The sequence below is a fragment of the Rattus norvegicus genome, chromosome 15 (genome assembly GCF_036323735.1).
Source record: "Rattus norvegicus strain BN/NHsdMcwi chromosome 15, GRCr8, whole genome shotgun sequence".
Lineage (NCBI taxonomy): Eukaryota > Metazoa > Chordata > Mammalia > Rodentia > Muridae > Rattus > Rattus norvegicus.
In genome coordinates, this window is record NC_086033.1 from 88,428,585 (window position 1) to 88,449,810 (window position 21,226).

General features: G+C 41.9%; 1 protein-coding gene and 1 long non-coding RNA gene across 6 annotated transcripts in view; one reads left to right on the top strand and one right to left on the bottom strand.

The window, feature by feature from the left end:
* Ndfip2 (Nedd4 family interacting protein 2) overlaps positions 1–21,226 on the top strand; it is a 106,334-nt gene that overhangs the window by 34,037 nt on the left and 51,071 nt on the right. For 2 of the 3 annotated variants that reach the window (XM_063274468.1, XM_063274469.1), the window contains exon 2: positions 18,423–18,771. In XM_063274468.1, coding sequence (XP_063130538.1) covers positions 18,423–18,771 — 349 coding nt within the window. Of the gene's footprint in view, positions 1–18,347; positions 18,772–21,226 lie in introns of those variants that run through there. The other variant, NM_001108390.2, reaches the window with a different exon arrangement.
* On the bottom strand, positions 1,993–18,062 carry LOC120097070 (uncharacterized). 3 transcript variants are annotated; one of them, XR_010058232.1, is made up of 4 exons: positions 17,447–18,062; positions 13,062–13,154; positions 7,807–7,947; positions 1,993–5,408 (listed from the first exon to the last, which is right to left on the bottom strand). It is a non-coding gene; the product is annotated as an uncharacterized LOC120097070 (long non-coding RNA). The 3 variants fall into 3 exon arrangements; XR_005494258.2 differs by lacking the exon at positions 7,807–7,947; XR_010058231.1 differs by lacking the exons at positions 1,993–5,408; positions 7,807–7,947 and having other exon boundaries at positions 11,703–13,154.

Here is a 21,226-nt window from a genome sequence, read left to right on the forward strand (position 1 = left end):
ATAAGACTAATGTTCTAGGAGCTAAGCTGTGAAGAGACATAGCAAACCTACCTTGGTAACATCTCCCCATTTATGTAAGACAGAAATGTTAAATGTCGGGGGCAGTGTTATTTTCCTTTCAGTGGAAATATGATCAATCTCCTGGGAGAACACAAGCTTCGCAATGAACACGGGGCTATTGCAGGCTTGAAGGACTCCATCCTGGTCAAGTGGAGAGTTACACCGGAAACGTTGATTCCACAGCCAGGTGGATGCCTGGGGGGATGGGAGTGGAGCAGGTAGCTGTTAATCAGTGTTGTTTGTGGCTGTTGTTATGAGTGTGTGTTGGTGGCAGTTTGGGGCTAACAGTGAGTCATGCTTGCAAAGAGAATAACTATTAATAAGCAAAGATGACTTGAGTAATAAGTTCCCAACCTCACTAAAAGTATTATGGCATAATCCTTCAGATTTGCTCGTGTTCTCACGACAGAGCTTTGCCAGATCAAATATATGGTCAGATAAATTTGCATTTCAAATGATTAAGAAGCTCGAGTTTGTGTTTCCCACATGGCATAAAGCACATTTACTTTTAAAATGTATCCACTACCTTTTCAAGTTGAATGTGGGCAGGCTTTCCTGAAGGAAGGAAGACCATTGTGCCCCGTGGCATCCATCTGCTGCAGCGATCTAACCCAGAGGGGCCAAGGATTTCGCCCACTGGCCAGTCAGTGCTCCGCATACCCTTACCATCCCTCCCTAGCACTGATGACTTCGCTAAGGTCTTGGCTTCTCACTATCAGATTCGCTGTGAAAAGGGGAATAGCCAGGCAAGAAAACTACAATTCCTGACCACCTCTTCCGCCTGTTTGTTTTTTAGCGCTTTGTTCCTGCCGAGTGACCAGCATTAGCCCAGCTCCTGGGAAGTTTACTCACATCTAGTCCCTGTCTCCACTTCCCCCCTTTGGCATCTTGATTGCCTTGGAACAATGAGGACACTTTGATGTTTAATCAAAGGCTTTTCCCTTGGCTCTCTAAGGGTCATCTCCTCTCTCCCGGTTTTGTTTTTGTTTTGTTTTTTGACTGTCAAGCCCTTTGATACAGAGTGGAATGACCCACCGAAAACTTGACTAAACCATAACATTTTTTATTTTTTTTATCCCCAAAGGCAGGGTCTCACTATGTATCCCTGGCTGGTTTGAACTCCTGAGTGGCTGGGTCACCAAGCCTGGTTTGATAGGAGAATTTTTATTTAAGCGTTTGCTCCTGAGACCCTTCTCCAGACACTGCGTCAGGCTGGCCACCGATACACTGGGTCACATCTTTTCCTCAGTGGCGCCTTGCCTTGCTCTCTGTCTCTGAGTGTCCACAGGGATAAAGTCGCTCTGTGGGTGCTCTGTATGTCGCCATTCTCCTGCAGTATTATACCAGCCTCAGACAGACTGTTGTAAATTCATATTTTAGAGGTATTCAATGAATCTCCTTGGTTTCAGGATAAAACCCAAAACTTCAGCACACCAAACAGAGCTCTTAATTATGGAGCCCTCACTAACCAGGCAGACAAATCGTTCATCACTCCTTCCCGGAAGAGTGCTTGCCACCTGTAATCCCTCCGGGCATGGTTCATTCTTGTTTTCCAGTTTTATTTGTGTAGCTCGGAAGCGCTGCATCTTGGAGTACCTGTAGCCCGCTATTCACCTCGCTCCTTACTCCTTAAAAGGAAGGGCCTACAGGGATCCCTTTCTGTTTTAGCTATTGAAGCTGAGTTCCTTAAAGGGTGGGGATCAGACTCGTTTTTTGTGGCCCTCACAGTATACCACAGGCCCATAATAGATTGTTATAGGTGCTCTCTTTCCTTTTCAATTGAAAATATTTTTTCATACAGTATATTCTTGTCATGGTTCCCCTACCCCAACTCCTCCCAGACACTCCCCATCTCCTCACCTACCCAACTCCACACCTTTGTTCTCTTTCTTTTTAGAAAAAAGAAAGCAACCAAAAAGCAAATGTGCCAGACTAAAAAAGGCAAATCATAAAAAAAAAGGAGAGAGAGAGAAAGAACACAAACACACATACAATAAAAACACAAAATTGGAAACCATAATGCATAATTAAAAAGACAGAGTCCACAGAGATACCACTGAAGTTTATTCTGTATAAATCACTGAATGCCTGAAATAAAAATATTAAGGCAACATGGTTTATCCTGGAAAGAAATATTAGAATGCAAATTAACATTTCAAACGGTCACTTTTAGGTTTAATATTCTAAGTTTTAACTGTCATCCCCTCCCTCCTCCCCAGCTGAGGCAGGGTCTCTCTGAGTAGGCCTTGCCTGCCTGTCCTGGAACTTACTCTGTAGATGAGCCTAGCGTCTTTCTAACTCAGAGACCCACCTCCTGTTTCCTAGTGCTGTGTTAAAAGGTGTGCGCCTGAGTCACCATACCTGGCTCAGCTGAATTGTGAAGAGTGACAAGATTTCAGAGTTCACGTAGTCCATTTTACAAATGTCTGGTGATTTAAAAGATTAAAATATACATGTGACTCAGATGTGTGTCTACACTCGACCAAGCTAACTGATCTACACTCAGTTGCCTCTTGTGTTGTTTGCTTTTGCTTTTGTTCCGTTTTGTATTGGCTTTCTGGACTTTCATTTCTCTTCCCTGCATGGGCTACTGAGTTTCCTGATGCAGCTCTTAAGTCCGACCAACGGTCTCCGTTTGATTGCTTGCATGTCCTGTCTGTTCACGTTCATCTTTGAACCTCTGCAAAGTAGGTCAAAATTTCCGATCCACTGTTCACCCCTTACTTCTTACCATGAAGAGTGCTTTAACTGAGTGAATCAGCTTATTCCTTCCCACCTCTGCTGGCGCTTATCATTGACCTTTTATGTTTCTATAATCATCTTAACTATTAGTCAGCATCCCCACATGAACTAGAAATGGTAAGTCTTTTTACTGCAATGAAGCGGAACCTTATTCTTCCAGGTATTTGGGATCAGTTGTACATCATGCTGGATTCACAAACCAATGAACTAAATACTTTGTCTTGCTCTGTAAGGATGTTTGCTTTCTGTTGCAAATAGGACAAAGATAATTTTTTCTTTAATTTTTTTATACTTTTGTAGCAAAATATACGTAACAAAATATACCATGTTAACCTTTTTTTTTTTTTTTTTCGGAGCTGGGGACCGAACCCAGGGCCTTGCGCTTGCTAGGCAAGCGCTCTACCACTGAGCCAAGACCCCAACCCCTCCATGTTAACCATTTTAAGTGCACGACCATCATCTTTCTCCAGAGTGCTTCATCTTGGGAAGCTCAAGTCCTGTCTCATAAGATGGTAAACTCCTCCCCTAGCTCCTTGCAAATCCTGGCAACCTATGTCCTATTCTCTATGATTGTGCCTCATGCAAATGGAACACAGAGTATATTTTTGTGGTTACCTGATTTCCCTCAGGGTTTACACACACTGTAACAGAATCCTGCTGTGACAGAATTTCTCACATTTTAAGGCTGCATATTATCCACCATATATTTACAATTCATATGAATATATTTGAATTATGCTGCATTGAATATAGGTGTGGAAATATTCTTTTAGTTATATTTGAGGTTATTGGGTCATAGGACAACTTCATAGGACAACTTCTACTTTTAATTTCTGAAACAATGTTTCCCGTCCTCTGCAGTAGCCGTATACTGTCCAGTCTCAGCAGCAGTGCACAAAAAGTCCAATTTTTCGAAAAACCTTGCTAATATTTGTTAGCTTTGCCTTCTTTTTTGTCTCATTTTTATGGTAGCCATACTAACGAGTACCTTTATTTATTTATTTTTCATTATAATTATTCAACTTATTACTTAACGCTATATAAATACTATTGTTTCGATTTTTGAGTTTATAAAGAGTTTGTTTTTTTGTGGGGGGTGTTAGCAAAGAACACTTAAAACATTGATTTTATTTCCTGATTATTGATCTATGGCAGTGGTCCTCAATCTGTGGGTCTGGACCCCTTTCGTTTTTATGTCATGACTCATACATTACAGTAGCAAAATTACACTTATGAAATGGGCATCACCAGAACATGAGCAACCGTATTAAAGGGCCACAGCATTAGGGAGGTTGAGAACCACTGACCTATGGTGCCTCCTACAGCTGTGGCTCAATGACCTTAAATTGATTGCATTTTTATATTTTCTGTGGTTAAAGTCAGAAGAACTTTTCCGAAAAGACAAACTCAATTACCATATACGTGAGAGTAAGAAGTTCTGTTGGAGCTTTATTTTTTAAGCTACAGGAGCACATATGTTCTGATTCGTTAGGAAGAGTTCTTCCACTGATATGTATGTCTTTGTTCAGGTCCTATAGTAAGTCCTGTAGAGTAGGTGTTGGAGACAAAGAAGTGGTTTTCTCACAGTGCTGAAGGCTGGAAACTCTGGCATGCCTTGGATACTGCCTAGGGCATTCCTCATGCACACCATTTTTTCAGGAAATAGTTCCCTCAGGAAACCAAGCAAATAAAATTACAAGATTATCACATACATGAAAAATTGAGAATTCTGTTGTATTGCTTGACTTCAAATTATTGAACTTTAAACTGAAAATGCATTGTGGATACAGTATCTCTAAACAATTCTAAATCAGAGGGTAGGAAGACCACCCAGTAGGTAAAATATTTGCCACATAGCCAAGGAGATTGGGTGCCCAGAACCCATGTAAATACTGGGAGAAAGGGCAGACCCACTTGTAATTTCAGCCTTGGAGGTGGAGGAAGGGGTGTGTTTCTAAGCAAGTTAGTGAGAGAGACTAGTTATCACCAAACTCTGAGGTCTGAGGGAGACATGTCACAAAAGAATCAGAAGGAAGAGCGATCAAGAAAGACCCTCAGACTATACATGTGTCTCTGTCTCTGTCTCTGTCTCTCTCTCTGTCTCTCTCTCTCTCTCTCTCTCTCTCTCCACACACACACACACATATTCTCTTTCTCTCTCCACATATGCACATTCACTCCTCTCTCTCTCTCTTTCTCTCTCTCTCCAAACACAAAAGCACACACATAGAAATTTGCACCCACAAGTGTGAGCATCTCTCCACACATACTCACATATACTATATATATTCATATTGAAAATCTATATCTATCTATAGAATTCAGTCTCTATATACATATGTACATTCAATCTCTCTCTCTCTCTCTCTATATATATATATATATAGAGAGAGAGATGGATATTCGATATGATCTATAGACATATCTCAATCTGCCAAGGACTCCCTAACAAAATGTCCTGACTGAGTCACTTAAGCAACAAGATCTACTTTCCCACCGATCCCAGGCTAGGAGTCCAGGCAGAGGGGTGAGTGTTGATGCTTGCAGAAGCCTCTCTTCTGACTCGTGATGCGGTCTCCTTTCAGTATCACAATGGGACTTTTCTTCTGTGTAGAGAGGAAATGGAGTCTCTGGTTTCTCTTTCTTTTCTTAGAAAAGATTCTAAGTTTATGAGATTAGGACTACTCGTGATCTCACTGAACGTCAATGCTCTCTATTAAAGGTATTGTCTTAACATTTCAGTCTTTAGAATACCATACCTAGGTTTTAAGGTGCTAATAAAAGGGATGCCGCTGCAAATATTTTAAATATATTGTCATATTTAACTCTGATACCAGCTTCATCAGGTAGCTAAGAGTTTTGTATTTTCAGTTAAAAATCTGAAGAGAGAAAGCAACTTCTCAGTGTTCTGCTATTATCTGGTTTTGGGAGGTCTGGGATGTGAACCAATGAATTTGTGGATATTTAGTAATTACTTTGCTATCATTACCTCTCTTGAAATAACTTGCTTACAAGAGATTTAAAAGGACATTATTAAATTCTAAAGCATGACCACAAAATTTCTCATCACTTTAAAAACACATGAGTATGATACTGCTTTCCAACGTTAAGTGAAAAAGAGAGGAAGATTTAAAAATAGAGATGGGTGTGGTGGCTCAGACCTTTAATCCCAGCATTTAGAGTGAGGCCAAGGCAGAAGCAATAAGATGACTGACTGCTAGAGGCAAGCCTGGGCTATACCAAACCAAACCAAACCAAACCAAACCAAACCAAACCAAACCAAACCAAACCAAACCAAACCAAACCAAACCAAGCAAAACAAATATAGAAAATTATTAGGCTTACTCTTCCCTAGAAGCTATGTTTGGGGGGAAAAAAAGCCAAAATTTAATTGTTTGCCTTCCTTTTTGGAAATTTAATTTCCAAACTCTAGCCATTAAAGTCATAAAGCATACGTAATGGTTCTGTATGGTTTATTAGTATTTTATGAGAGGCAACTTTTAAAAAACTATAAAATCCACTCAAGTACTAGGTGACTGGTAAAGATGGGTCAGTGGGTTAAGTGCTCTCCACACAAGCATGGGAACCCGGGTTTGAGTTTGAAATAAAATCGACATAAAATGTAGGTGTGGTGTATGTGACTGTGACCCCAGTGCTGTGGGACTGGTGGAGAGTGGGGCGGACAGAGACAGACAGATCTCATAGCTCCTTGGCCAGCTAGTAGAGCTGAAACGGAGGACTCTAGGTGTTGGGAGGATTCTTCACAAAGTAAGGTGGGGGGCCTGGAAGATGGCTCAGCAAGATGGCCGCCAAGCCTGATGACTCAAGTTTGATCCCAAGAAGCTCCACGGTTGATGGAGAGAACTGACTTTTCTACAGCTGTTCTCTGACCTCTACATACACACTGTGACACATAGGCAGAACCTCCGCCCCTAATAAATAAATAAATTTTAAAAAAGCTGACCTTTCAGCTACCACACCCACAGAAGCATGGATACACGCACACATCTTTAACAAACTTGAAATTAAGAACCTTTCTGAAAAGTTTTGTCACTGCTCACCCTGGGAATTAGTTAATCTTCAGCTGACTCTTGAAGATGTTCTTCTATATGTATAAGTCATTGAGTCCATTTTCCCTTAAAGGTATGGTTTTTATTTTTCTGAGAAACAAAGTTGGTGCTGCTTAAGCGAGACTTTTGGATGGACACTTTTAACCTCTCTGAGGTTGGCAAATAGATTACGGGCGGAAGACAAAGTACATGCTTCACAAATTAGCCTTGTCTCCCTTCATTGATTTTAGTATACTGTAGAAGCTAAAAGTATCTTGGGGATGGGCCATGTGTATTTGACCCAAGATGACTTTTCATAAAACAAAATACGTATTGCGTACATCAGTCTGGACGTCTTCTCAGATGTGTGGTGCAAACTCCTCAATTGTCTGCTATCGATGTGAACTGTGTCCAGCTGCCAACGGAGAGATACCCAACTATTTGACGGGCTCTAGATACTAGACAGTTTGTTTTCTTATTAAGTCTTCACTCCACTACAGTGAGGTGGATTTGTTCATTTTTTATTTTTAATGAGAAAATTAAAATAGTCGACTTAGCCAAGGTCAACTGATACCTAGTGACATAACCAGCTTTTAAACTTCAGTTTGCCTTGGACTGTAGTAACAGATTAAAGTATCTCATTTCCATTAAAATAATTATATAAATAAGAACATTATTTAGCCAAATAAACAGCCCTAACACATGCTGTTCACATGAATGAAATTCTGACATTAATTGGAATATGGTTTGAGACATTTGTTGCGTGTGTGTGTGTGTGTGTGTGTGTGTGTGTGTGTGTGAGTTCTCTCCCTCCATCATGTTGATTCTGGCAATGGAACTTAGGCCACTGGGCTTGATAGCAGGTTCCACCCTCTAATGAGCCATCTCACCAGCCCAACATGGATGAATTTTGAAAAATTTATGGTAATTGAAATAAGTCAAAGACAAATATTACCTAATTTCACAAACAGGAAGTACTTTCATCAGACAGAGTGGCAGAAGCAGAGAGCAGAAAGGTGACCGAGTCCCAGAGACGAGGAGAAAGGATACAGTTAGTGTTCAGTATGCACAGTCACAGGATGCAATGGTGAAAATTCTGGATGAAGATGATGATGGTGGTGGTAGAGACAAGAAAATACAACTGTGTTTAATGTATGATTAATATGGTAAATTTCTTATTTTTTTTACCATACTAATAAGGTAACATTTGAAAACCTCAGTTACATTTTAACTAATTATAGAAGCCATACCTAGTTGAGGATCCTAAGAGACTCTGTCTACACAATAATAGATAAAAATAGAAAGGACATGCAGTTAAGTGGTCAGACCCCATTTACACTTGGGGGAATTCAAGAACCATTAGAGGCTTCAAACTTCGCTTGTACTGCGTGATTGAGAATGAAAATATGTATTAAATGAAATAGCACTTTGTCATCATCTCAACATTGTGATTGAATAGAAACCATCAGTCAATGAGAGTACATAAAGTACTCACAATGGACTGCTGTCTGAAAGAGTATGAAACAAATTCGTTACCCTCCATGATGCTTTTTGTCATGGTGTTTTCTCATAGCTACAGAAACTCTAAAGCAGGCATTTCAAAGACACTGGAGAATAATACAGAAAAGGAGAAAAGTCAACCATGTGTCTACCTCTTGAAGCTTACCTCCTAAGACCAAGAAGAATGGAAATGGAATCTATGTCCATTGCTAACTTCAAAGCTATATCTAGCAAAGGACCCATTTTAAATGGTGCCAAATCCAATATGAAAAGAAAATGTTATAGACAGTAGACAAATGAGCAGCTAAGATAAGATGACCAAGATACATCTATATGGATTCAAATTTAGCAAGACTCAAAAATTGGCTAAAATTAAATTTAAAAATCATATCTTGTATGTATGGGTGTTTTGCCTGCATGTGTATCTGTGCACCTCTTGCCAGAAGAGGCTGTTGGAGCCCCAGGAACTAGAGTTCCAGATGGCTGGGAGCTACCGTGTGGGTGCTGGGACTTGAACTGAGGTCTTCTGGAGGAGCAGCCGGTACTCACAATTGCTGAGGCTGGTACTCACAATTGCTGAGCCTTCTCTTCAGCTCCCTGAATGGTTAAAACTTAAGGAAAAAAAAAAAAACCCAAATGTTTGGAAAGCTGTGGATCTATTTTAATTCACATATACCGATTAGGAGAGAAAATAAAATCTTATAATCATTCTGGAAAACAATTTTGCGGCATCAGCTAAAGCGAAAATATATAAACATAGAAACATACATTTATTTATACAAACATTTATTATACACATACTTCTAATCCTGCATATGTACTTTCAGGGACACACAGTTTAAAACATGAATTAATCTAATTCATCAAAATGTGTATGAGAAGATTTTTAGCAGCATAGTTTCCAATGTGCCTCTTAGGGTTCGATTGCTTTGCACCTCTTACACTCCTGTGTTGGAAGCTCTGGCTTGTGAACTTGAATTTATGAGGAAATAACGGTGTGGAGATAGGGTGAGGTCAGGCCGCACTTTGGGCCCTAACCCACTAGCCTGAGACCATGTAGGATGGAAACTAGTACACACAGGCACATGGGGAATATCGTGAGGTGATGAAGACAGAATGAGTGATACATATACACACCACAGAACTCAGAAAGTAAAGTGGGGGGTGGGGTGGGGCACAGCATGGAGCTGACTCACAGATACCTGAAGGAAGCAGACCTGCTGACACCTGGTCTTGAACTTCTAACCTGCGATACTATGAAAGAATACCTCCCCCTCTCCCTCTTTCTCTCCCTCTTTAAAAGATTTATTTAGTTATTTTATGTATATGAGTGCACTGTAGCTGTCCTCAGACACACCAGAAGGAGGGCATCAGATCCTATTACAGATGGTTGTGAGCCACCATGAAGTTGCTGGGAATTGCACTCGGGACCTCTGGAAGAGTACCCATTGCTCTTAACCACTGAGCCATCTCTCCAGCCCCGTTTCTGTTTCTTAAACCACACAGTCTATGGTACTTTCCAGTGGCAGTCCCAGGAGAGGAATATGAACCATGCTTACCCAGGAAAACATGTAAATAAGTCACCAATAGATATTCCGCCAATAAATATTGCTGCCACATTCACCAATAGATAATCAGTGGCAAAGTAGATATACAGCCACACTTAATATGAATAAAAATGGACAATATACGGTTAAACAAATGAAACAGTAACGTAAATTTTTTTTCTTTTTTTTTCTTTTTTCTTTTTTTTTTTTCAGAGCTGGGGACCGAACCCAGGGCCTTGCGCTTCCTAGGCAAGCGCTCTACCACTGAGCTAAATCCCCAACCCCAACGTAAATTTTTAAAAAGTTAAAATGAATTCTTAGTGCTACAAGTAAAAATAATTGTTATTTTCTTGCACAAGGGAAAAGATAGGAAGTCTCTGTGGTATTTTGTGTGTTCTGGAAATAATTGTATAGATATAGAATTATTAATTCAGATTCTAACTACACAGTATTATGTAGTTTTCAAAAGTCACCAAGATATGGACTTAGGAGTTCTATGCTTTCTTACATGTGGTTATATTGAAATAAAATATTGTTAAAGTAAAACTGTAATATATTACACATCAGTCTTCCCTGACAGACCTTTTGATAGATTTCTTCAGGCTGTAAGTTTTCTTTTATGTGAAAAGCTAGCAGCAATAGTGTTTACTCCTTGTGTTTACTTTAAGAATACGGTGAGACGGGACAGTCAGCAAAACTGCCAGCAACATTACTACCGTAATTATGATGACTAATATGCCACGTCATGATTTTACTACTGGATAAACTACTTCAGACATATTTTCTGATTACATACAGTGAAGTCTATTATTTCATGAGGACTTTGGTATGCACAGTGTAAGCTCAGTCATACTAGAAAAAAACATACGACCTGGAGAAGTTGGAAGACCTCACTCAACTTCCGTGTTAATACTTATTCCAAAATTTAAGTGCAAACATTTTACAGCTTTTTTTTTTTTTTAAAACCCTGACAGCCACTGGAACCGTACTGATGGGAACAGGGTCTCCTTTGTACTTGTAGGTTACACTTTTACCTTGAGCGTCACAGCAATCTGAGAGGCGGATAGGGAAGGAATTATCATGATTTAAAGATGTGCGAACCAGCTCAGCAGGTTGCTTTACCCAGGGGCGACATTGCTGAGCCTTGGCAAAGCTGAGAACAAGGTCACTGCAGACCTGGTTGGCTCATTCGGGAAGTGAGGGAAGGGGGAGACAGTTTAAGGTGCAGAAGAGGATGTTGACTGAACAACAATGCACAGTGGACTTTACTGTGATCTAAGTGTTCTATATCTATGGTGACCAGCATGGGGACCACTAAACCTACCTGTGGCAACTGGATATTCGAAATGTCTTGGGAGAGAAAGAAAGAAAGAAAGAGAAAGAAAGAAAGAAAGAAGGAAAGAAAGAAAGAAAGAAAGAAGGAAAGAAAGAAAGAAAAACAAACCCCAATTTGTAGTACTATTGAGTTTGTATGTGAATGACCATATGTGACTAGGGCCTCTCATATTGGACAGTGGAGTTGTAATGTCTTAGGAAACTTCAAAGTGGCCATGGTCACACAGTGGAGACTTAGTCAAGAGCAAGAGAATCAATCTATTTACTGTATGTCTGCACTTAGGTTTTCTTACATATTCAGCTCTATGTAAATGGAAAGGATTGTTTGCTTTTAAGCCTGAACATGTGCAACTGATGCTACCTCCTGTATTTGCAAAGAAATGATTTGTCTGGGAAAATATTTTATTGCATTTGTCTTATATTTCCCAAAGCATAAACCTGAAGAGAATCCAGGCCAATTTATACTTCCTTTTTTTTTTGTTTGTTTGTTTTTTATTTCTTGGCAATGAATTTAGCTGTTTTATCTCTTCGAAAAGAATTTGATACACACAGGAGCCGGATGTAGATCGCTCCCGAGAGACACAGCCAGAATACAGCAAATATAGAGGCGAATGCCAGCAGCAAACCACTGAACTGAGAATAGGTCCCCTATTGAAGGAATCAGAGAAAGAACTGGAAGAGCTTGAAGGGGCTCGAGACCCCATATGTACAACAATGCCAAGCAACCAGAGCTTCCAGGGACTAAGCCACTACCTAAAGACTATATATGGACTGACCCTGGACTCTGACCCCATAGGTAGCAATGAATATCCTAGTAAGAGCACCAGTGGAAGGGGAAGCCCTGGGTCCTGCTAAGACTGAACCCCCAGTGAACTAGTCTATGGGGGGAGGGCGGCAATGGGGGGAGGGTTGGGAGGGGAACACCCATAAGGAAGGGGAGGGGGGAGGGGGATGTTTGCCCGGATACCGGGAAAGGGAATAACACTCGAAATGTATATAAGAAATACTCAAGTTAATAAAAAAAAAAAAACATCTAGACAAAGACAAAAATAAATAAATAAATAAATAAAAAAAGAATTTGATACACTTGAGTTCATGACTGCTGGAGTTCTATTTTATTGATTCACAATGGTAGTTGTGTTTTTGAGGACTATTTCTAGCCAGATGAGTTGGAAAAAGCCAAAAGTATTTTGAATTTTTTTTTTATTTAAGTTTCAACAGTTTATGCAATGCTGGGAGGTAAGTGGGAGTTGACTGTAGGTATAGCCTAAATGTCTGAACTTTACGCCCTCAGTTTCAGTGTGTGTGAGTGTGTGACAAAGAGAGAGAGAGAGAGAGAGAGAGAGAGAGAGAGAGAGAGAGAGAGAGAGAGAGAACACACGTATGTGCATGTTTGACATGTTACACGAGGCAGAGACCACCATGGGTGTTAACTCATGACACTATCTACTTTGCTGTTTGCTTTAGGCAGGGTCCCTCCCTGACCTGGAGCCCTCCAGCAGACCTCACTGGCTGGCCACTGAGCTCCAGGAATCACACACACACACACACACACACACACACACACACACACACACACACACCGTGTCTGTCTGGACACTTTTGCAATTACACTCGTGTGCCACCATGCCTGGCCTGGCCGATCTTGCCAGGGAAGTGAGATGACAAAGGAATGTCCTTTGGTTTCCCATGTTTCTTTGGCTCTGTGAGCCCATCAGCCCTTTCCCTACTTGAAAGTTAAGGACAGGAAACAGGTTCGAGTTGCTTCTTGGCTTTGGAAAAAACAGAGCTCGGGAAGACATTGGGCCTGATTGTTATCTCTATTTACCCTTTTACATGCTGGATGTCCTTCATTCTCGGTGACATTGTTGTTGCAACACTGTCAGCGGTGAGACAGTGACTTGACATCAGGCCATGCTTCCTAAGGAGACACAGATTCACCGTGGAGGAAACATGTTAGTAACAGTGCTCATGGAGGAGGGCTGATACGCAGTAGACAGCCCTTTTCCTAGTATTTCCCACCACCATATTAATTTTTCCTACACAGAGGCGACATATTAAGCAGTTAAAGGAAACCCGTCCCACCAGGAAATAGAGCTCAGGTCACACCTGCTCTCTTACAGTGACAGGGATTGTCTTGCCGAGAGAAAAAAAAGAAAAGAAAAAACAAGTCGCATAACGCTTTGCGTTAGTACGCTCAAAGAACTAAAAGTATTCGGGCATAGCAGAGACTATTTTAATGACTTATGTGTTGCTCAAATTCAAGTTTGAACTCTCTAATGCAAAGTGTCTATTGATTTGTCTGCATCTGCTGTCCCCAACCAAACAACAGGGAAAAAATGAGAGTGCTAATTCTATTGTCAGGACTGAAAGACAGCCAACCCTACTGCCGATCTTCTGAATCGTTGCCCGGTAAGGCCCCCATACATAACCACACCTAAGTACTTCATATGAGATTAATCTGACAGGAAGCAAATATTAAAAAGTATTTTAATCTAGAAGCTGCCTCTTTTGTACCTTTCTTCTATTTCTCCTCTTCTTTCTATTCTTGCTTCATTTTGATGCTACAGAAACCATTTAGCTTATGTTTAACCAGTTGAGCACATCGATGTGGCCATTAATCATTCAAAGGTAGCGTTGCTGGGATGGCATTTTAAAGTATGACTGAAGCTCTTAATCAATTGACTTTAAGCGAAGGTTAGCCTTTAGAATATGAATGGGCCTGATTTGATCGCTTAAGCGTATTTAAAAGCAGAACTTGGTTTCCCTAGGATTTTTCTGCCTGAGACAGAACCTTTAGCTCCTGCCAGAGGGATCTTCAGGTTGCACTGCCAGCGCTCTCAGCTACATGCACTGATCTATGCAAAGCAAACCTCATATCATACCCTCAAAGCAAACAAAGGGAAAAACAACAAACCCAAAGCAAAAATACATTCTTTTGGGATTGTACACCTCACCTTTCATGGTGAACCATCGCTCTAGCCCTCCCTCCCAAACACAGTCTTAATATATATTCCCTTCTGGGTCTGTTTCTGTCGTTGAATTCTGATACATAGAAGACTAGCTTCACTTTAGATTTTCCCTTTCTCCTGGAGGAGAATAAGCAGAAGCAAACACCACGTGCCTCACTGTCAAATCGCTTGCTTTACATTTTTCTCTCTAAAATTGTAGTGCTGAACAGATGACAGAAATCCCATAACAGCTAAATATGGAACATGGTTATGATGCTAAATTCAGGTTCAAGCCTATAACCGCTTTAAGAACAAATAGACACAGCGATACTGAAAAATCCCGGGTTGATAAATGTGTTTATTTTCATTTACTAAAGTGAATTGGTATGTTCGGAAATACATTTTAAAACGTTAAAGTTCAGAAAATGACCATGGATTTTAGTTAGCTATAGTTAGACGTCTCCAGGAGGACATCTTACTTCTTCTTGGTTACTCTATAGATACACATACAAAGCCACATATAGTCTGTTAGGATTTGGGTCCCACCGATCACCGGAAACTAGAAGCTACTTTGAGGCTAACACATATATTTACATGTGATACAGTGTGAAGAGAGCAACACAAAATAAAATTCTCCAGGAGACCTTGGGCCCCTTGCTGACTTGTGATTTAGACCTGTGGCTCTCTGCCAGCAACAGCATCTATCTCCTCCACTCTTAAACTCATGAGATGCTCGATGAAGAATTTGGTATCTGTATGTGCAGTTCAACAGCCCTGGTTAGAAGAGATGATCATGGATGAAATTAGTTTCCTCCCGGAGGGAACGGCTCTGCCTCTGGGAAGGTGGGAGTAGTTCCCACTGAAAAGTCTCGTCTCCGATACAGAATTAGCTATGACCTCATGTTTTGTTCTGTAGGACATCAAAGTAATTCTTTTTTTTAAGAAAGATTTATTTATTCTATTTATATAAGTACACTGTCGCTGTCTTCAGACACACCAGAAGAGGGCATCAGATCCCATCACAGATGGTTGTGAGGCACCATGTGGTTGCTGGGAATTGAACTCAGGACCTCTGGAAGAGCAATCAGTGCTCTTAACCTCTAAGCCATCTCTCCAGCCCCATCAAAGTAATTCTTAATGTGAAGTTTGGAGACATGTGGTGTCTCTATGAGAAAATGCTAATGTAGAGCACTGAAAGTTACCATGGGTCTGAGAACCTAAGGACACAAAGTGATAGCTGTGGTTGTTCTAACACAATTGTATAGTATCGATAGTATCCTGTCACTTTGTATCTTGGTACTGATACAAACAGTTGGCCGGGTTTTACAGGAAGCTGACGCTGACATAAAATTAAGAGTGTGAGCAAATCACTGAGGACTAACAATGTCTGAAGGGGAAGGGAGTTGGGCAGGGAGAGCAGCGGTAACACAAAGCACATTTGACAAAGTACCTGCTCCATGGTTTGGGGAGTTTGGCATAGAGGGGTCTGGTGTTCCAAAGAACAGATTAAGTACTGTCCAGCTGCCTCCCTAGCGAATGGCTGGCTGCTGTCCAGGGAAGAGCATCAGTGCAGACCTAACGCTGCAAAGCCTACAGCCGGAAGGTGCTGGTTGCCCACATTCCTGACAGATGAATGACCGGCCTTTCCTGAAAGAGAATCTGGGGCAGATGTTCTACCCGTATGGCAGTGTGGCACTTGTAAATATTTGGGTGGCTCAATTTGGGGCATGGAATTTGATTGGCTTAGCAAGAAGTGTTAGGCAACCGAAGTGAAATTCTACAGTTCTACTTGAGGTGGCTCAGGCCAGTGAATCACCATCAGGTTTTGTTTTTTTTTTAGGTAAGTAGAGTTGTCACTAAAAGCTTGAGTGTTGAGAATATTACCAGATACTGTTTAAGACCTCTAGAGAATCTTGTCATTTCTTGATTCAGTTCTATTTAGAGGGTTTCTCCCAGGACGCCGCCCAGGAGTCATGTGAGCTGTGTTGAGGTCCTAGGTCAGTGAACAAGATGTCTCCTCTGTCATGGGGAGAAAGCATCGTGATTTCATATGGATGGAAAGGGTGGGATTGAAGAGAGTCAGACTGGCTACTCATCATGAGTCGCTCCTTTATCTCTTCACAGTGCCACACTATAGATGGCCAGGAAGGGGAAAGGAGAGACTTGTCCGTCTTTTAGGGTGCACTATTTAGCATGGTGCCTAACATTGAGAGCCCTAGAATCTATCAGCCCTTACTGGTGACTTTAGCATTGGTAAAGTTGCTGTTCTCTCTGTCCCTTAGTCTCTGTGTTAAGCACTGACTCCAGTCATGCCTATCTACATCGCAGATTTGTGTGGAGGCTAAAATAGGACATGGGTAGTGACTAGATTCAGAGCTCACTATCTCATTGCTCTTTCAAACTTCCTCACTGAAAATACATTGTGTCCTCAAATCATGTCATCTGCACTGTGTGAGTAGAAACATTCAGAGAACCTGGTTGTGGGTAAAATGAAAGAGTTGATATATTGACAGGCTTCAGGGTGTCTACTTTGAGTCAGGTCTCTGATTTTCAGTGGCCTCCTTTTCTTAGAAGTGATAAAATTTAGAGACAAGTGAACCCTAAGTAGTTAATGAAAATAAAAGGATACAGTAATTCAATTCTAAATTTCCTTCACAGATAACAAGTTATATAGGAAGTTAATTTTTCTTTGCTAACACTGGGCATTGTATAACTCATGAAAGGTAATTCTATTCAGGATGATACTGTAAGGAGTTAGTACTTATGCTAATAATATCAATTAAATGGGAGGGTTATTATCTTGGGATCTAAAATATATTATAGTGGAACATAAGAAAATTAAAGAAAATTAGGTATGACAATACCAATTGCTTTTTATTATTGCTGGACTGGCAATGCTAACATTAGATATTTTAAGATGATTCTAATAGAGATCTGATAAATCATTTGAAAAATAAAAAATATCGATAAGACTTAACCTTTCTGGTTAATAATTATCCAAAGTTATTGAACTTGGTTGTGACTAGCTAGTCGAACCAGTTTCATTTGGCTTCCTTTCTTTCTGAAATTTCCTCTGTACATGTATGAAGAAAAGTGAGATAGATGGTTTCCAGGTCTCCCTCTCCCAACCTCTAGGGGATCTCTACAGCATGAAAATTTATGGAGAAAGGGCTTGAATTATCTTACAAAAGATAGTTGGGCCAGATCAGGTGGGGCCATAGATCTCAGGGCACAATAAGCAGATGTTTGGGTTAAAAGGTACCTTTGCTGGTCCACCATAGTCTTCTGCTTGTTGAGAGAGAGAGAGAGAGAGAGAGAGAGAGAGAGAGAGAGAGAGAGAGAGAGAGAGAGAGAGAGAGAGAGAGAGATGGCTAGTCAAAGGGTATTATGATGCGCCACAAAAAGTGGTTCTTTACCATTATCAAGTCTTAGGAATATCTGAGTATTAGCACACAAAGTCCTATCTCATCATTTTCTTCTGTCTTTCACATTTCTTATTTCTAAAGGCCTCAGAATATGTCTGAAGAGTCATTAGTAAATCTCTTAGAAAGAGGGGACCAAAAGAAAGAGGAGAGGGTAAAGCCCTATACAGGATTTTCAGAGTTATGAAACTGTCCGGTATAACAATGTCGTAGTTAGGGCATATTTGTCAGAACTACAACGTACAATGTTCAAAATGAACTCCAATGCAATCTATGGACTCCAGGTGATAATGGTAGGCTGTCATGGGGTTTAACATTTGAAACAAATGCGCTGGTCTACTGAGGAAGGCTATCTCTGCTCAGAATCAAGAATGTTTTTTCCTTCCTTGAAATTTTACTGTGACTTTAAAAGCAGATACATACACACACACACACACACACACACACATATATGTGATTTTATATATGTTATGGCTCTGATATTTGATAATTCATTGCCTCATTAAGATTTCGAATGAGCTCTTTAGGACTGTCCTGAGATGGATCTTTTAGAGATGCTCTCGGCTGGGGACCAGTAAGAGGGCGACCTGTCCTCAGGTGCTCTAGGAATTCGGTACCTCCACTCTCCTAAACGTAGGTCTCTGCAGTGACGATGCATTTGCTCGCCCCACAGTGAAACCTGCCCTCACGGGAAAATCCAATCAAGTGGGGCGATCTTTTCTTTTCCGCCTCGGTTGCCACCGCCCACTCCCGACCGGCTGACAACCTAGAGGGCTCCCCGGGACTTGCCTGACTTTTCCATCTCCTCCCACCTAGGGACACCTTCGGAGCGGGGCCTCCGATGGGACGCCGGCGGAGCCAGAGAGCATGCGCGTCCGCCCCGAGCATGCTCAGTAGCGCGCGCGGCTCCCCGGAGCTCCGACGCCGATCGGCGAGCGAAGCGGAGGTCTCCGCCGCAGCCGAGGGAGCGACAGGAAGTGAAGTGGCCCCGCCGGGCGACCGCGGCGGCAGAACGCGAGGCAGCGGAAGGGGCTCTGCGGCGACGGCGTCGTCGACCGGGGAGGCCGAGGGAGCTGAGCGCGGGGCAGACACGCCCGCTCGGAAGCCGGACCCCGAGGCGGGCAGGATGGATCACCACCAGCTGGGGACTGGCCGCTACCAGGTGGTGAGTGCGCGGGCCCCGGGGAAGATGGTCGGTCGCCGCGCAGCGCCCCGGCGGGCCCCTTCCTGCCCGGCCCACCTTTCCTCCAGCCCCGGGCCGCAGCGGACGGCCTGCGCCCCTCAAGCCCCCACCCCGGCGTTCCCCAACTTGCCCCGGCTCTATTTCCCCTCCCGTCGTTTCCTCCTCCTCTGACTCAGACACCCGTGAGCCGTGAGTGGTGTCCCCCAGCGGCGGGGCTGGGTGCACGTACCTGTCAGGGAGGCGATCGGCGTCCTGAATTGTGTGAGGTTACAGAGGGGTGAAGCAGGGTTAAACCCAGCGTGAGGGGCTGTGGACCACTAGAGAAGAGCTGTGATGGGGAAGGTGCCTCTCTTCTAGTTAACCTTGTCATTTTGCCCTTTTCCATTGTGTTGGTATTACAGCGATCGTTTGTTTAAAAAAAAAATCTGTCTCTACTTTGCGTGTGTACGTGTGTGTGCCTGTGTGGGTTTTGGTGGGAGGTGCAGCAGTTCCTTAGGGGAAAAAAATTCGAATCTTTTTTGAAAAAAAAAATAGTTTCCATTTAATACAGAGTTTTACCTCTCAAGGGTGTAAACAAACCACTAAGCTATGTTTCAGTAAGTGAAATGCACCCTGTATTTTCTTTGTCAGAATTTCTGAATTTTCTCCCGTGTGTTGTAGTGATGTCATTGAGGATAACTATTATAAATATCATTGTCAGCAATATTTACTTTGTTGCATTTTCACTTACAAACTTTTAGGTAATTTAGTGAAACGTATTTCCTGGGGGAGAGAAGAAAAGCATTTGTGCATATTGTTGCTATTGCATGTGGAGTTTATAAAATTGTACAGTTAGTCCTGTATGTCACCTTGCCTGTCTATCTGCATGTGTGTTGTGCCTTTTGATAAATCTGAAGGATAGTGGAAGAGGCTTAATTTTTCATTTTTCTTTGGTAAGAGTTCTACATCATCTGAATGGCCAGGCTATTCAGAAAATTCAGATTAATTTTCTGAAAGTTATCAATTTTCAGAATGGTTTTGGGAAAAAAAATCTTGCCAATTTATTGAAGGTGCCTTTCAGGTTGTCAGTTTTTGTTTTCCCCTTTCTAAGTGATTGCAAAAATAAAATGCCACAGATATATCTTGGATAACTTTATCATTGAGACTTGTTTTATTTCTCAAATCTTTCCCGTTTCCATTTGTATCTCCAAGTGATATAATTTGATTTGAATCCTTCCTTTGGGTTGCTTTTCCTTATTGGCCTCAACCATGGATGATACTTAGGTTTTTTTTTTTTCGGAGCTGGGGACCGAACCCAGGGCCTTGCACTTGCTAGTCAAGCGCTCTACCACTGAGCTAAATCCCCAACCTCTTAGTTTTAATAGTAAATAATTTATTATATTGTCTCCTTTGCTTTTGATACAGGTAAACTAGTTGAGCTATTTTTTCTTTCAAAATCTCTTCAGGTAATGTTGGAGTTTACTTTTGTGTAAACTTTCAAAGTGGGTATAAAATACTATTTTTTCCACCTTCAAGACTGAAGCTATGTGCTATGGAGAATTTGAGTGGGTGGAGCTACTCCATAAGGGCCCTGGACAAAAACCAGTCATTCTAAATAAATTATTTCTTTGAGATAGAGGATTATTTTTCTTTGTAGGGAGAAGCATTAGAGAATTTTATTATAGTCTAAATTTGTGTTTTCGTTCCTTGACCTTTGTGGTTGCATGGTAAGTTCGTGTGTCTAGGATGACAAGTCGTGGTTTGTTGAGAGGGGCCTCGTCTGGGAACATGGCAGAGATAGAACTGAATTTCAGTTCTGAGGAGCCTCTGTAGCTAGTGCTCAACATGGAAGCTCAATTATGTAATGGGCTCGCCTATTTTATGGCTGCCTTCAGCTCGGGCTTTATTTTGCAACTCTAGAATGATTAATAAACTGGAGCAGTAAACAACTTCGTTAGAGGCGATGAGGTCAGGAGATAGGAAACTGTACGTAGGGGTGAGAAATGCTGTGCCGTCCAGACCACCGTCAGGAGATAGGGAACTGTACGTAGGGGTGAGAAATGCTGTGCCGTCCAGACCACCGTCAGGAGATAGGGAACTGTACGTAGGGGTGAGAAATGCTGTGCCGTCCAGACCACCGTCAGGAGATAGGGAACTGTACATAGGGGTGAGAAATGCTGTGCCGTCCAGACCACCAACCAGGCAGCACAGGCCCTCAACACATATACAGCAGAGGACACACGAGTCTGGGCTCAGTCAGAGAAGATGCACCTAACCCTCAAGAGACTGGAGGCCCCAGGGAGTGGGGAGGTCTGGTGGGGTGGACGGGGGTGGGGGGAGCGGGGAGGCGCATCCTCATGGGGGTTGGGGGAGACGAGGGTGGAGTGGGGTAATGGGATGTGGAACAGTTGGAGGGGAGGGGAATAAAATCTGGAGTGTAATAAAAAAGAATAATAAT